At 45.4% G+C, this 16,687-nt stretch overlaps 1 protein-coding gene across 1 annotated transcript in view; it reads right to left on the bottom strand.

Moving 5' to 3' along the window:
- Nucleotides 1-2,935: 2,935 nt before the first annotated feature.
- The window catches only part of LOC110504563 (BTB/POZ domain-containing protein KCTD12), a 35,820-nt gene continuing 22,068 nt past the window's right edge, over nucleotides 2,936-16,687 (bottom strand). Inside the window, exon 2 of the mRNA XM_090220126.1 lies at nucleotides 2,936-4,173. Coding sequence (XP_090076252.1) covers nucleotides 3,677-4,173 — 497 coding nt within the window. The 3' untranslated portion in view covers nucleotides 2,936-3,676. The remainder of the gene's footprint in view (nucleotides 4,174-16,687) is intronic.

A 16,687-nucleotide genomic window follows, 5' to 3' on the forward strand; every position in this document is an offset into this window, starting at 1 on the left:
CTCTGTACTTTGCTCCGTCTTTTGCTCTAACCTGACTAGTCTCCCAGTCCCTGCCGTTGAAAAACATCCACACAACATGATACTGCCACCACCATGCTTCACTTTAGAGATGGTTCCATGTTTTCTCCAGATGTGACACTTGGCATTCAGTCCAAAGAGTTCAATCTTGGTTTCATCAGACCGGAGAATCTTGTTTCTCATTGTCGGAGTCCTTTAGGTGCCTTTTGACAAACTCCAAGCGGGCTGTCATGTACTTTTTACTGAGGAGTGGCTTCCATCTGGCCACTCAACCGTAAAGGCCTGATTGGTGGAGTGCTGCAGACATGGTTGTCCTTCTGGAAGGTTATCCCATCTCCATAGAGGAGCATTGGAGCTCTGTCAGAGTGACCATCGGGTTCTTGGTCACCTCCCTGACCAAGGCCCTTCTCCCCCGATTGCTCAGTTTGGCTGGACGGCCAGCTCTAGGAAGAGCCTTGGTGGTTCCAAACTTCTTCCATTTAAAAATGATGGAGGTCACTGTGTTCTTGGGGACCTTCAATGCTGCTGACATGTTTTGATGGCGCCTCACGAGTGGCCCAGTGGTCTAAGGTACTGCAGTGCTTGAGGCTTCACCACAGATCCGGCTTTGATCCCGCGCTATGTCGCAGCCGGCTACAACCGGGAGACCCATGGTACCCTTCCCCAGAACATTACCTCGACACAATCCTGTCTCGGAGCTCTACGGACAATTCCTTCAACCTCATTGCTTGTTTTTTGCTCTGACATGCACTGTCAACTCTGGCACCTTTTTATATAGACAGATGTGTGCCTTTCCAAATCATGTCCAATCAATCCAGTTGTAGAAACATCTCAAGGATGATCAATGGAAACAGGATGCACCTGAGCTAAATGTCAAGTCTCATAGTCTGAATCGTTATGTAAAGAAGCTTTTTCTGTTTTTATTTTTAATACATTTGCAAGAATTTCTAAAAGCCTGTCTTTGGTTTGTCATTATGGGGTATTGTGTGTAGATTTAGAATAAGGCTGTAACGTAACAAAATGTGGAAAAAGTCAAGAGGTCTGAATCCTTTCCGAATGCACTGTATATACTAAGTGGTGTCAGAGGAAGGCCCAAAAAGTAAGTAAGCATTTCACAGTAAGGTCTACTACACCTGTTTGTATTAGGCACATGTGACAAATACGATTTGATTTGATTTGAATTCATACTGCCTGACAAAATGCAGAGGCAACAGGGATCAGAGCTATGGCGCGCTGGTGAGAGCTATGGCCTGTTCTCGATGGGCCCTGGTCAGAAGTAATGCACTATATAGGGAATAGGGTGCCATTTGAAACTCAGACATTTCCTTCAGGATCGTGACAAAGTTTTAATCTGGAGTTAATCCCTCCACTTGGAGCAAAGAGGATGTTTGTATTCTCTCTAATGCTCCTTGATAGATACCGTGACTTAAGGATTCCCGATAATAAACACTGGGCTGAATTCAAACTTCCACTTAAGTCAAATATTCACTTAGTCTCGCATTCTTCTAAAGAAGGACTGACTTGATGTCAAAGGCAGACTACAGATGTCATCTCTATGTGACTTCTAAAGAAGAACTGATCTAGGATCTGTCCCTAAACCCAATTTCATAACAATCATTTCTACAACGATTAAGAATACCTGAACCTGTATCAGTCAGATCTGTGTTCAAATACTATTTGAAATCTCTCTTTGCTTTAGCCTGTCTTGAGTGTTTTTCAACCCAAGTCTGGGTAGCCGAAACTTCAGACAAAATGACACAGTTTCCCCAGAGATTGTAAAACTTGTGAAAGACACTGCAGGGCTGTGTGTTTGTCTGAGACCTGAGACCGACAGACAGACGACAATTAAAGACAGAGAGGCTGTACTGTTATAGGTATAGAGCCAGGTCAAAGAGAGGATGGGTAGTAAAGAGAGAGAGAGAGAGAGAGAGAGAGAGAGAGAGAGAGAGAGAGAGAGAGAGAGAGAGAGAGAGAGAGAGAGAGAGAGAGAGAGAGAGAGAGAGAGAGAGAGAGAGAGAGAGAGAGAGAGAGAGAGAGAGAGAGAGAGAGAGAGAGAGAGAGAGAGAGAGAGAGAGAGAGAGAGAGAGAGAGAGAGAGAGAGAGAGAGAGAGAGAGAGAGAGAGAGAGCCAGGTTAGACTAAGAGCGAGAAAGAGAGTTCCTGTTCAACAGAGCATCATGACTGTTCGTGAGTATGGATACACAGAGCATCATCACTGTTCGTGAGTATGGATACACAGAGCATCATCACTGTTCGTGAGTATGGATACACAGAGCATCATGACTGTTCGTGAGTAGGGATACACAGAGCACAGTGACACCTTGGGTGAGCGTTAAAGATAATCATCACGGTAGAGGAGACCAGGTCTGGCAGTGTACCGCTGTGCTTGTACAATTAAAAAACACAAACACACAAACAGACCACCACTGTGACAATTAAAACACACAAACACACACACACCACCACTGTGACAATTAAAACACACACAGAACACCACTGTGACAATTAAAACGCTTTCCTCAGGACAGCCTTTAAAATAACCTATTTACTGTAATTAAAGTATTGCTCTGAGAGAGAGAGAGAGAGAGAGACCATGCAGTGATTCATTAGGCCAGGCTGAGTGATGATGTTTATGCCACAGCACAGATGGGAATAATAAGTATGTGATTGTGTTGGTCATGAAGTTGTTATTCAACTGTTCCCATCTTAGCTAATCACAAGTTATAATTCAATCACATTCACTATTATTCTGTCTTGGGCTTGGATAACGGCATCATAATAAACACAAAACCAATCTGGAGAAGCTTTTTTTCTGGCTGTATGTGTGTGGGTTTGTGTGTAGGTTAGGTGGACTAGGCTTTGAAGCTTGTGTTAATATTAATCAGTTGAAACACTTGACATTAATAGACCCAGGGATCACAGGGATTTCCTTTTCCTTTATTTTGCATCAGTGAGGTGAAGCTCCTCAGAACAAAAATAACACTATTATTCTCCATTAGCCTGATTCTTACTAGAGAACAGGGCCAACATTGATTATTTTTTCCCCCAGGACATACTAATATATTGATCTCGTCAAGGGTGAAAGTGGAATCACAGAACTGAAAACTCTGTTTCCTCTGTGTGGGTTAAAGACATTGCAGTAACATTCTCTATAAGGATATTTTTCTCATTGGCAAGAATATCAGTCCCATTTTAGTTCATGGTCCTCTGGATATTATACAGTATATAGATCCATGCTAATATCAGTCATAGGAGTCCTCTGTATATGATATTATAGTTGTCCAGTCTAATATCAGTCATAAGATCCATTTGCTGTTGACATGTAAAGTAGATATCTTCATCAGCAGCACCAGCCTGTAAACGTTTTCGTTCCATTGTGTTGCTAACACTTAATTGTATTGTCCTCATAGTTTTTGCTTCAAGTAAAGGTGAGTATATGGAACCATGAACCAGAAAGCATTATGTGATAATAAAACCACTGGAATCAATGTGGTCTAGTACAGTTTCATGCCTGATTTCTAAAGTCCAATGCCAATTTAATGCAAGTCCTATTCAAGCCAATCGTTGATACACACTGCTTATTACTGTAATCCGATATACAGAGTAACACCATCTTATTGTGTTGGGTCTGTTAGGTTGCCGTGGAAACGTCAATGCCCCTAGGCGTCGTATTTTTTCAGTAGGTCGCTCTGCCAGTGCCTCTTCTTGTCAGGGAAGACTTTAGGAACTTTGATCTTCCTAAATTCCTCAATACACTTTTTTAGATCTTCCTCCATCACCTTCCTCTCCTCCTCTTCCTCATTGACGCCTTTTGGGAGTCCCCCATTCTCCTTGGCGGTACTGGGGCGCGGCAGGGTCTTCAGGGCGAGGGTGGTGGGCCGCTGGGGGCTCATGTCAGGCAGGGGCGGAGAAGGGGGAAGAAGGTCGGGGCTGACCGGGGCTGGGACTGAGGCTAGAGGAGGGGGAGGGAGAGGTGAGAGATTAGCAGGAGGAGGAGGGTTGACAGGCAGGCCGTTTCGCAGGTCCAGAGTGGTGCTTGTTTCTGGTTGGCTGATGGCAGTGCTGGGGGGGCAGGGGTCGTCGACGGGCTGGTCGGCGTGACGACTGGTGTCTGGGAAGTCGGAGGGCACAGTCTTGGGAAAGGTTGATCGCCCACCTGTAGCAGAGTGAGAGAGCGAGAAAGAGAAAGGTGGAGAGAGCGAGAGAATAGAACTTTAAAGGTGCACTATGCAGAAATAACTCCGCCATTTCCTGGTTGCTAAAATTCGAATAGTTTGACTACTTTCACTTTATGTGATAAAACAATCAAGTATAGTGTGGAGAATCACACCAAGAGAAACAACACTAAATAAAGAGAGACCTAAGACAAAAACATAGCAAGGCAGGAACGCATGACAACACAGCGTGGTAGCAACACAACATGACAACAACATGGTACAAACATTATTGTTACAACAGCACAAAGGGCAAGAAGGTAGAGAGAGACAACAATACATCATGCCTTTAATGTTGGGATTGATCAGTGTGTCAGCACTATACCACAGCTGCCTGCTAGGGAGAGAAAGCCTCTCAAACCGGATTAGATATGAGATTCTGTTGCCATGGGAACCAAGACAAATACACCCTGGAAGGAAGAATGTTACTAGTTACCACAGCCACAAGTCAACATTGGCTTTTTCACAAAAGTTAATGAAAACAAAAATGTGCTTTTAGATATTAATTTAAGGTTAGGGTTAGGCACAATGTTAGTAGTGTGGTTAAGGTTAGGCACAAGGTTAGCAGTGTGGTTAAGGTTAGGCACAAGGTTAGCAGTGTGGTTAGGGTTAGGCACAAGGTTAGCAGTGTGGTTAGGGTTAGGCACAAGGTTAGCAGTGTGGTTAAGGTTAGGCACAAGGTTAGCAGTGTGGTTAAGGTTAGGCACAAGGTTAGCAGTGTGGTTAAGGTTAGGCACAAGGTTAGCAGTGTGGTTAAGGTTAGGCACAAGGTTAGCAGTGTGGTTAAGGTTAGGCACAAGGTTAGCAGTGTGGTTAAGGTTAGGCACAAGGTTAGCAGTGTGGTTAAGGTTAGGCACAAGGTTAGCAGTGTGGTTAAGGTTAGGCACAAGGTTAGCAGTGTGGTTAAGGTTAGGCACAAGGTTAGCAGTGTGGTTAAGGTTAGGCACAAGGTTAGCAGTGTGGTTAAGGTTAGGCACAAGGTTAGCAGTGTGGTTAAGGTTAGGCACAAGGTTAGCAGTGTGGTTAGGGTTAGGCACAAGGTTAGCAGTGTGGTTAAGGTTAGGCACAAGGTTAGCAGTGTGGTTAGGGTTAGGCATAAGGTTAGCAGTGTGGTTAAGGTTAGGCACAAGGTTAGCAGTGTGGTTAAGGTTAGGCACAAGGTTAGCAGTGTGGTTAAGGTTAGGCACAAGGTTAGCAGTGTGGTTAAGGTTAGGCACAAGGTTAGCAGTGTGGTTAAGGTTAGGCACAAGGTTAGCAGTGTGGTTAAGGTTAGGCACAAGGTTAGCAGTGTGGTTAAGGTTAGGCACAAGGTTAGCAGTGTGGTTAAGGTTAGGCACAAGGTTAGCAGTGTGGTTAAGGTTAGGCACAAGGTTAGCAGTGTGGTTAAGGTTAGGCACAAGGTTAGCAGTGTGGTTAAGGTTAGGCACAAGGTTAGCAGTGTGGTTAAGGTTAGGCACAAGGTTAGCAGTGTGGTTAAGGTTAGGCACAAGGTTAGCAGTGTGGTTAAGGTTAGGCACAAGGTTAGCAGTGTGGTTAAGGTTAGGCACAAGGTTAGCAGTGTGGTTAAGGTTAGGCACAAGGTTAGCAGTGTGGTTAGGGTTAGGTTTAAAGTCATATTTTAAGAAGATCATTTGAAGAAATATGCAGAGTTTAGTTATTTGTGGCTGTGGTAGCTAGTGATGAGCTGGAAGGAGAGAACAATGAGGATTGTGGGTAAACAGGACAAGGAGAAACACAGCAGGAGAACATCAGCAGAAATTAATATGGAGTAAAAGCACATCAGGTAGGTGGTGTTAGGTAGTGCTAAGTAGTGTTAGGTAGTGCTAAGTAGTGTTAGGTGGTGTTAGGTAGTGCTAAGTAGTGTTAGGTGGTGTTAGGTGGTGTTAGGTAGTGCTAAGTAGTGTTAGGTGGTGTTAGGTGTAGGCAGTGTTAGGTGTAGGTGGTGTTAGGTAGTGTTAGGTGTAGGCAGTGTTAGGTGTAGGTGGTGTGAGGTAGGTGGTGTTAGGTGTCTGTGGTGTTAGGTGGTGTGAGGTGTAGGTGGTGTTAGGTAGTGTGAGGTGTAGGTGGTGTGAGGTGTAGGTGGTGTTAGGTGGTGTGAGGTGTAGGTGGTGTGAGGTGTAGGTGGCATGCGGTGTAGGTGGTGTGAGGTGGTGTTAGGTTGCGTGAGGTGTAGGTAATGTGAGGTGTAGGTGGTGCGAGGTGGTATGAGGTGTAGGTGGTGTAGGTGGTGTTAGGTGTAGGTGGCATGCGGTGTAGGTGGTGTGAGGTGGTGTTAGGTGGTGTGAGGTGTAGGTGGTTCGAGGTGGTGTGAGGTGTAGGTGGTGCGAGGTGGTATGAGGTGTAGGTGGTGTGGGTGGTGTTAGGTGTAGGTGGTGTGAGGTGGTATGAGGTGTAGGTGGTTTGAGCTGTAGGTGGTGTTAGGTGAGGTGTAGGTAGTGTTAGGTAGTGTGTTAGTTGGTGTGAGGTGGTGTGAGGTGTAGGTAGTGTTAGGTGGTGTGTTAGGTGGTGTGAGGTGTAGGTAGTGTTAGGTGGTGTGAGGTGTAGGTAGTGTTAGGTAGTGTGAGGTAGTGTGAGGTGTAGGTGGTGTTAGGTACTGTTAGGTAGTGTGTTAGGTGGTGTGAGGTGGTGCATTCCTACAGTACCACCATACAGACACACAGGTTACACACACACTGACGCACACACAAAGTTCCTATACACACAGAGATGCACAACATTTCCACTCACCATCATATAGACCGATCAATTGTTTTTAAAGACTTGCACATCATATGACACACACACACATGCACAGGCCCAGCGCCTCTGCCCTGGATCTCCCAGCAGGCCTGATTGTCAGGGTAACCCTGCTTATGTAACAACTTCAGAGCAGACAAAGGGAGAGAGAGAGTGTGTGTGTGTGTGTGTGTGTGTGTGTGTGTGTGTGTGTGTGTGTGTGTGTGTGTGTGTGTGTGTGTGTGTGTGTGTGTGTGTGTGTGTGTGTGTTTTCATATGCATATGTGTGTAAGAGATAGGCCTATATATAGAGAGCTACGGAGCTAGAGAGAGAATGAATAAGCAATGTAGGTTAGATAAAAACTACTGTACTGTGATATACTGTACTGTATTATACTGTACTGTAATGTAATGTACTGTAATATACTGTGATATACCGTACTGTATTATACTGTACTGTAATATACTGTACAGTATAATGTAATGTAATGTATTGTAATATACTGTGAAATACTGTACTGTATTATACTGTACTGTATTATACTCTACTGTAATGTAATGTACTGTAATATACTGTACAGTATAATGTAATGTAATGTATTGTAATATACTGTATTATACTGTACTGTAATATACTGTACCAGTCAGAAGTTTGGACAAACCTACTCATTCCAGGGTTTTTCTTTATTTTGTACTATGTTCTACATTGTAGAATAATAGCGAAGACATCAACACTATGAAATAAACACACATGGAATCATGCAGTATTACAGATAGTCCTGAATGAATCGTGAATAACGATGAGAGAGAAAGTTACAGATGTACAAATGTCATTCACCCAAGACATGTTAACCTCTCACCATTACAATAACATGGAAGGTTAGCATTTTTTTTTTATATTTGTTTCTAATTTTCTCACTCATTATTATTCACGATTCATTCAGGACTATCTGTAATCATGGTAGCATCCACATTTAATACAGAAGTGTTTAGAAATACACACACACACTTGACCAAAAGTGCGTGGACACCTTCTCGTCGAACATCTCATTCCAAAATCATGGACATTAACATAGAGTTGGTCCACCCCTTTGCTGCTATAACAGCCTCCACTCTTCTGGGAAGGCTTTCCACTAGATGTTGGAACATTGCTGCTATAACAGCCTCCACTCTTCTGGGAAGGCTTTCCACTAGATGTTGGAACATTGCTGCTATAACAGCCTCCACTCTTCTGGGAAGGCTTTCCACTAGATGTTGGAACATTGCTGCTATAACAGCCTCCACTCTTCTGGGAAGGCTTTCCACTAGATGTTGGAACATTGCTGCTATAACAGCCTCCACTCTTCTGGGAAGGCTTTCCACTAGATGTTGGAACATTGCTGCTATAACAGCCTCCACTCTTCTGGGAAGGCTTTCCACTAGATGTTGGAACATTTCTGCTTCCATTCAGCCACAAGAGCATTAGTGAGGTCGGGCACTGATGTTGGGCGATTACTAGGCCTGACTCACAGTCGGCGTTCCAATTCATCCCAAAGGTGGTCGATGGGGTTGAGGTCAGGGCTCTGTGCAGGCCAGTCAAGTTCTTCCATACCGATCTGGACAAACCATTTATGTTTGGACCTGGCTTTGTGCACGGGGGCATTGTCATGCTGATACAGGAAAGGGCCTTCCCCAAACTGTTGCTACAAAGTTGGTTGAAGAGAATCATCTAGAATGTCCTTGTATGCTGTAGCGTTAAGATTTCCCTTCACTGAAACTAAGGGGCCTAGTCCGAACCATGAAAAACAGCCCAAGATGATAATTCCTCCTCCCCCAAACTTTGCAGTTGGAACTGTGCATTCCGGCAGGTAGCATTCTCCTGGCATCCCCCAAACCCAGATTTGTCCGTCAGACTGCCAGATGGTGAAGCGTGATTCATCACTCCAGAGAATGCATTTCCACTGCTCCAGAGTCCAATTTCGGCGAGCTTTACACCATTCCAGCCGACGCTTCGCATTGCGCATGGTGATCTTAGGTTTGTGTGCAGCTGCTCAGCCATGGAAATCAATTTCATGAACATTTCATTGTGCTAACATTGCTTCCAGACGCAGTTTGGAACTCAGTATATAGTGTTGCAACTAAGGACAGGCGATTTTTACGCGCTATGTGCTTCAGCTGTCTCGTTCTATGAGCTTATGTGGCCTACCACTTCTCAGCTGAGCCGTGGTTGCTCCTAGAGGTTTCCACTTCACAATAACCACATTTACAGTTGACAGGGGCAGCTCTAGCAGTGCAGAGATGTGACGAACTGACTTGTTGGAAAGGAGGCCGTGCCCGGTGCCATGAGTCACTGAGCTCTTCAGTAAGGCCATTCTGCTGCCAATGTTTGTCTATGGAGATTGCATGGCAATGTGCTCAATTTTATGCAACTGTCAGCAGTGGGTGTGGCTGAAATAGCTGAATCTACTAATTTGAAGGGGTGTTCACATACTGCTGTATATACAGTGTATTTCTATGTTTGTATCTCTTTCTCCCTCTCTCTCCCACTCTCTCACCCATCTGTTCATTGTGACACCTCTCTGTGTTTCCACCATCAGAGCCATTAGCAGCTCTAATGTGTCACCATTGCCAGGGCTTAGCACCTCATGTCAACTAATTTCTACTGCACCCAGCACATATTTCATATTAATCCTCCATCTCTTCTCTCCTACTCCAACTGTACATGACATTTCTTTAGCTACAGAACAGTAATATATATTAAAAAAAATGCATTACTTTGCTAACAGTCGACACAGTCCATAGATCTATAGATACTGAGTATGGTGAATGTATTAAATTAATATATTCAGATATTGGTGAATTTGAGGTTGTTTGATCTGCTGTCATTCTGTACTGATGAATTGACCCCGAGAATGAAGAACTACACCAAAACACAGGGAGTATTTTGTATCCATGGTAATGCTGTGACATGGAGAAAGACATTTCATAGTAACTAGTGGCTCTTTAGATCGAGTAGTGTTTTTTGTTGTTGTCCTGTCCATTGGTGCATAATGGTCACATCCTGCACATTCAAAAGGGAGATCACGCTACACGCTAGTACCTGCTACATATCTTCCACAACAGCACAGTGTTTTTGATCTAATTACCCATAATTCAGTTCAGTTCGTGCTATAAATTCTCAGACAACACAAAGATTCCTTGATGCCCTTCCAGGCTCCCTCTGCCTACCCAAGGACGTCAGAGGACAAAAATCAGTTAATCACCTAACTGAGGGACTCAATTTAACCTTGCGCAATACCCTAGATGCAGTTGCACCCCTAAAAACTAAAAACATTTGTCATAAGAAACTAGCTCCCTGGTATACAGAAAATACCCGCGCTCTGAAGCAAGCTTCCAGAAAATTGGAACGGAAATGGCGCCACACCAAACTGGAAGTCTTCTGACTAGCTTGGAAAGACAGTACTGTGCAGTATCGAGCTGCTCGATCAAACTATTTTTCCAACTTAATTGAGGAAAATAAGAACAATCCGAAATGTATTTTTGATACTGTCGCAAAGCTATCTAAAAAAAGCAGCATTCCCCAAGTGAGGATGGCTTTCACTTCAGCAGTAATAAATTCATGAACTTCTTTGAGGAAAAGATCATGATCATTAGAAATCAAATTACGGACTTTAAATCTGCGTATTCCTGCAAAGCTCAGTTGTCCTGAGTCTGCACAACTCTGCCAGGACCTAGGATCAAGAGAGACACTCAAGTGTTTTAGTACTATATCTCTTGACACAATGATGAAAATAATCATGGCCTCTAAACATTCAAGCTGCATACTGGACCCTATTCCAACTAAACTACTGAAAGAGCTGCTTCCTGTGCTTGGCCGTCCTATGTTGAACATAATAAACGGCTCTCTATCCACCGGATGTGTACCAAACTCACTAAAAGTGGCAGTAATAAAGCCTCTCTTGAAAAAGCCAAACCTTAACCCAGAAAATATAAAAAGCTATCGGCCTACATCAAATCTTCCATTCCTCTCTAAAATCTTAGAAAAAGCTGTTGCGCAGCAACTCACTGCCTTCCTGAAGACAAACAATGTGTATGAAATGCTTCAGTCTGGTTTTAGACCCCATCATAGCACTGAGACTGCAGTTGTGAAGGTGGTAAATGACCTTTTAATGGCGTCAGACCGAGGCTCTGCATCTGTCCTCGTGCTCCTAGACCTTTGTGCTGCTTTTGATACCATCGATTACCACATTCTTTTGGAGAGATTGGAAACCCAAATTGGTCTACATGGACAAGTTCTGGCCTGGTTTAGATCTTATCTGTCGGAAAGATATCAGTTTGTTTCTGTGAATGGTTTGTCCTCTGACAAATCAACTGTACATTTCGGTGTTCCTCAAGGTTCCGTTTTAGGACCACTAATGTTTTCACTATATATTTTACCTCTTGGGGATGTCATTCGAAAACATAATGTTAACTTTCACTGCTATGCGGATGACACACAGCTGTACATTTCAATGAAGCATGGTGAAGCCCCAAAATTGACCTCGCTAGAAGCTTGTACAGTCGTTTCAAATAATTCTGTGGAGGACCTCGGCGTTACTCTGGACCCTGATCTCTCTTTTGACGAACATATCAAGACTGTTTCAAGGACAGCTTTTTTCCATCTACATAACATTGCAAAAATCTGAAACTTTCTGTCCAAAAATTATGCAGAAAAATGTATCCATGCTTTTGTTCCTTCCAGGTTAGACTACTGCAATGCTCTTTCCAGCTACCCGGATAAAGCACTAAATAAACTTCAGTTAGTGCTAAATACGGCTGTTAGAATCCTGACCATTTTTTTTATCATATTACTCCAGTGCTAGCCTCCCTACACTGGCTTCCTGTTAAGGCAAGGGCTGATTTCAAGGTTTTACTGCTAACCTACAAAGCAATACATGGGCTTGCTCCTACCAATCTTTCTGATTTGGTCCTGCCGTATATACCTACACGTACGCTACGGTCACAAGACGCAGGCCTCCTAATTGTCCCTAGAATTTCTAAATAAACAGCTGGAGGCAGGGCTTTCTCCTATAGAGCTTCATATTTATGGAATGGTCTGCATACCCATGTGAGAGACGCAGACTATGTGTCGACATAAGTCTTTACTGAAGACTCATCTCTTCAGTGGGTCATATGATTGAGTGTAGTCTGGCCCAGGAGTGGGAAGGTGAACGGAAAGGCTCTGGAGCAACGAACCGCCCTTGCTGTCTCTGCCTGGCCGGTTCCCCTCTTTCCACTGGGATTCTCTGCCTCTAACCCTATTACAGGGGCTGAGTCACTGGCTTACTGGGGCTCTTTCATACCGTCCCTAGGAGGGGTGCGTCAATTGAGTGGGTTGAGTCACTAACTTGATCTTCCTGTCTGGGGGTATCATCGGATGGGGCCATAGTGTCTCCTGACCCCTCCTGTCTCAGCCTCCAGTATTTATGTTGCAGTAGTTTATGTGTCGGGGGGCTAGGGTCAGTTTGTTATATCTGGAGTACTTCTCCTGTCTTGTTCGGTGTTCTGTGTGAATTTAAGTATGCGCTCTCTAATTCTCTCTTTCTTTTTCTCTCTCGGAGGACCTGAGCCCTAGGACCATGCCTCAGGACTACCTGGCATGATGACTCCTTGCTGTCCCCAGTCCACCTGGCCGTGCTGCTGCTCCAGTTTCAACTGTTCTGCCTGGGGCTATGGAATCCTGACCTGTTCACCGGACGTGCTACCTGTCCCAAACCTGCTGTTTTCAACTCTCTAGAGACAGCAGGAGTGGTAGAGATAGTCTTCATGATCGGCTATGAAAAGCCAAGTGACATTTACTCCTGAGGTACTGACTTGCTGCACCCTCGACAACTACAGTGATTGTTATTAGTTGACCATGCTGGTCATTTATGAACATTTTAACATCTTGGCCATGTTCTGTTATGATCTCCACCCGGCACAGCCAGAAGAGGACTGGCCAGCCCACATAGCCTAGTTCCTCTCTAGGTTTCTTCCTAGGTTTTGGCCTTTCTAGGGAGTTTTTCTTAGCCACCGTGCTTCTACACCTGCATTGCTTGCTGTTTGGGGTTTTAGGCTGGGTTTCTGTACAGCACTTTGAGATATCAGCTGATGTACGAAGGGCTATATAAATACGTTTGATTTGATTTTGATTTGATTTGACGGGCGGGGAAGGAAGGAGAGGACAGGGCAGGGAAGGAGAGGACAGGGCAGGACAGAAGAGGGACAGGGCAGGACAGGAGAGGACATGGCAGGAGAGAAGAGGACATAAGAGGACAGGGGTACAGAGGCAGCAACACCTGTTATAATACTACTACAGTATAACTCTACTGTTCTAATACTACTACAGTATAACTCTACTGTTCTAATACTATAATATAACTCTACTGTTCTAATACTACTACAGTATAACTCTACTGTTCTACTACTACAGTATAACTCTACTGTTTTAATACTACTACAGTATAACTCTACTGTTCTAATACTACTACATTATAACTCTACTGTTCTAATACTGCACTATAACTCTACTAGTACTACTACTACTGCTAAGGTACACTACTGACGATGCGCTCCCCAAATTTCACCAGGCTCACTGTTCATGAACTCTTGGAAGTGCTTGCACAAAGGATAGCAACATCTGTGTTCTTGGAATCTGAATATCTGGACTTGTCCAGTGACTGCTGAGAAAGATCAGCTGACAACAGGGGAAAGTCCTTGTGGCGGCACGGAGAGACGGCTGACAGGAGGGAATAGACCCCACTGGGACAGTCATGGGGTAGCTTCCCATTTCTGTAGTTTCCCATGCTTTGCAGTATGTTGGAAACATCCGCTTTAGCTACAGAAAGTCAACATACCCCTAGAGTCTGCGAGAGCGGGGGTGGAAGATGACTCATCGGCTGACAACATGGTAACGACTGGACCGGAATTGACTACGAGTAATGAGAGCACAGCACGAGAACACCACAGCAACTGTCACAAGTTCTGCTGCAACAGCGGGCCACAAACAGATGCAGGTATGTGTCTGTGGTTGGAGGAAAGTTACATCACACCATGGGTTGAGGATCCACCAGGGGAAGAAGGGGTGTTTGTGTAAAGAGAGACAGAGGATTACTTTGATTGCATTGATTACTTTCTGCGAAAGCGATCAAATCAGTCGAATGAAGCACAGCAACTGGACGCAAACCATAGTTTGCAGTGCATCAGTACCACTATCATGGAGGACGTAAACTCAAGCACCGAAGTAACAACTGAGGTGGAACCAACAACAGGAGTGGAACTCACCCAGCCTCCCAGACCTGCAGTCGAGAGGAGACTACCAGGGCACAGATCGTATGTGAAGTGGCCTGGTGCCAGTGACAAGAAGTTGTGGGAAACAGTGAATACTGACCTTACCTTGATCCTGGAGAAACTTCGAGGCACAGTGGAGAAGAAGTTGGAGAGGATGGGGGACATCATCTATGAGTACGGGGCAGAAAGCTTTGGAGTGCAAGAGGCAAAAGGCGGGAGAAAGGTTCCAACTCCACCAGTTTCCAGGAGGCAACAAGAAATCAAGCGCCTCGTTCAAGAAAGGAGACAGCTTAAGAAACAGTGGAAGAAGGCATCAGAAGTGGAAAAGGAGGGCATAGAGGCACTTCAGGCTGACATCAAAACCCAGTTGGCATCCCTCCGTAGAGCAGAGAACCTACGGAAATGCAGAAGGATGAAAGAACAAACTAGAACTCGATTCTATAAAGATCCCTTCAAGTTCCTTAAAAGTCTCTTCACGAAGGAAAAAAGTGGAGCTCTAAAAACAACAAAGAAAGACCTAGAGGAGCATCTGAGAACAACAAACTTTGACTCAAAGCGACATGAACATCTGGCCATCCCATCAGATATCCCACCCATTGAACCCCCGGAACATCATATTGAGACCAGCCCTCCGACATGGAAAGAGGTGGAAAACACAGTTCGACGTGCAAGAACAGCATCAGCCCCGGGGCCAAATGGAGTCCCGTACAAAGTGTATAAGAACGCACCAGACGTCCGACATGTACCATTTCTCATGTACCATTTCTCTGTTGGCATTCATAATGGCAATGGAGGTTATCATCAGATCCTCAAAATGGGTTGCTGGTGGACAGCGAGTCGACTCTGGTTTCCGCCTCCCTCCACTCAGCGCCTACATGGACGACATTACAACATTGACCACCACTGTCCCATGCACCAGGAGACTGCTCAGAAAACTTGAGGAGAACATCAGCTGGGCCCGTATGAAGATTAAACCAAATCACGCAGCATCTCGATTGTGAAGGGAGTACTCTCTGACCTGAAATTCTTAATCGGAGATGACCAAATCCCAACAGTGTCTGAGCAGCCGGTAAAAAGCCTTGGAAGGTGGTATGATGCAAGCCTGAAAGACAAAGTCCAGGTGCAACAGCTGCGCAAAGACATCAGTAGTAGCCTACAGTCCATCGACAACACCCAGCTACCTGGAAAGTTAAAGGCCTGGTGTCTGCAGTTTGGTCTCCTACCCCGGGTGTTGTGGCCCCTAGCAGTGTATGATGTTCCAATCTCAACAGTGGAGAAGATGGAAAGAGGAGTCACAGGCTACTTAAAGAAGTGGCTCGGAGTTCCACGATGCCCTACCACCATAGGCCTCTATGGAGATGGTGTCCTCAAGCTGCCCCTCGCCAGGCTAACAGAGGAATTCAAGTGTGCAAAAACCAGGCTCCAGATGACACTGAATGAATCTCGAGACCCAGTGGTGAGCAACAACGCGCAACTGGGCGCAAATGGAGGCCAGGAAAAGCAGTCCAGGAGGCAACAGCAGCCCTCAGACATGCTGACATTGTGGGTCATGTTCAACAAGGGAGAGGAGGCCTTGGGCTAACTAGCCGTGCTTCTTGGAGTAAGGCCACTGCACCAGAGCGGCGGAAGATGGTAGTGCAGGAAGTACGCCATCAGGAGGAGGCTGCAATGTGGGCCAAGGCAGTATCTCTTGCCAAACAGGGACAGTGGACTCGATGGGACTGTGTGGAGAAGAGGAAGATCAGCTGGAAGAATCTGTGGGCCATGGAAGCGAGGAGGTTGAGCTTTTCCATCAGAGCAACATATGACGTCCTTCCAACACCAGTTAATCTTCACCAATGGTATGAGCGAGACCAGCTGCGCTTGGCCCGCGACTGGAAAATGCTAGCTGACATTGGCCGGCAACTTGTGTTTCCTCCAGAGATCGCAACCACCACCCTAAGACCTGACATGGTGCTCTGGTCCCGTTCACTCAAGAAGGTCTTCATCATTGAGCTCACAGTACCCTGGGAGGACTCAGTCGATGAGGCTTATGCCGATCGAGCTGCCGAAGCATGGCATCATGGCTGGAACACAGAAGTCCGACCAGTGGAGGTGAGCTGCAGAGGTTTTGTGGCAACATCTACAACCGGACTGCTTAGAGACCTGGGAATTAAGGACCAGAGCCAGCGTTCGGCAATCAAAGCTGTATCGGAGGCGGCAGAAGGCAGCAGTCAGTGGCTCTGGATGAAGAGGAAAGACCCCAGCTGGGCCCCGAAGTGAGAGGGCCAGGAGGTATGCGGTCAACAATGCTTGACTCAGGGAGGAGGACGCCCCTGCCATGCATAGTCCCATGGGATGTTGGCTATCAACAACAAGGCAACTCCTATGACTAATTGGGAATGGGACGCAAGCGTAGGATTGATCACCCTGTCGCTGGCCGCCTTTGGGGAGGGTGTATAGCGTGAAAGTCCG

This window comes from Oncorhynchus mykiss, chromosome 25, assembly GCF_057628025.1.
Source record: "Oncorhynchus mykiss isolate SJ-2025 chromosome 25, ASM5762802v1, whole genome shotgun sequence".
Taxonomy (NCBI): domain Eukaryota; kingdom Metazoa; phylum Chordata; class Actinopteri; order Salmoniformes; family Salmonidae; genus Oncorhynchus; species Oncorhynchus mykiss.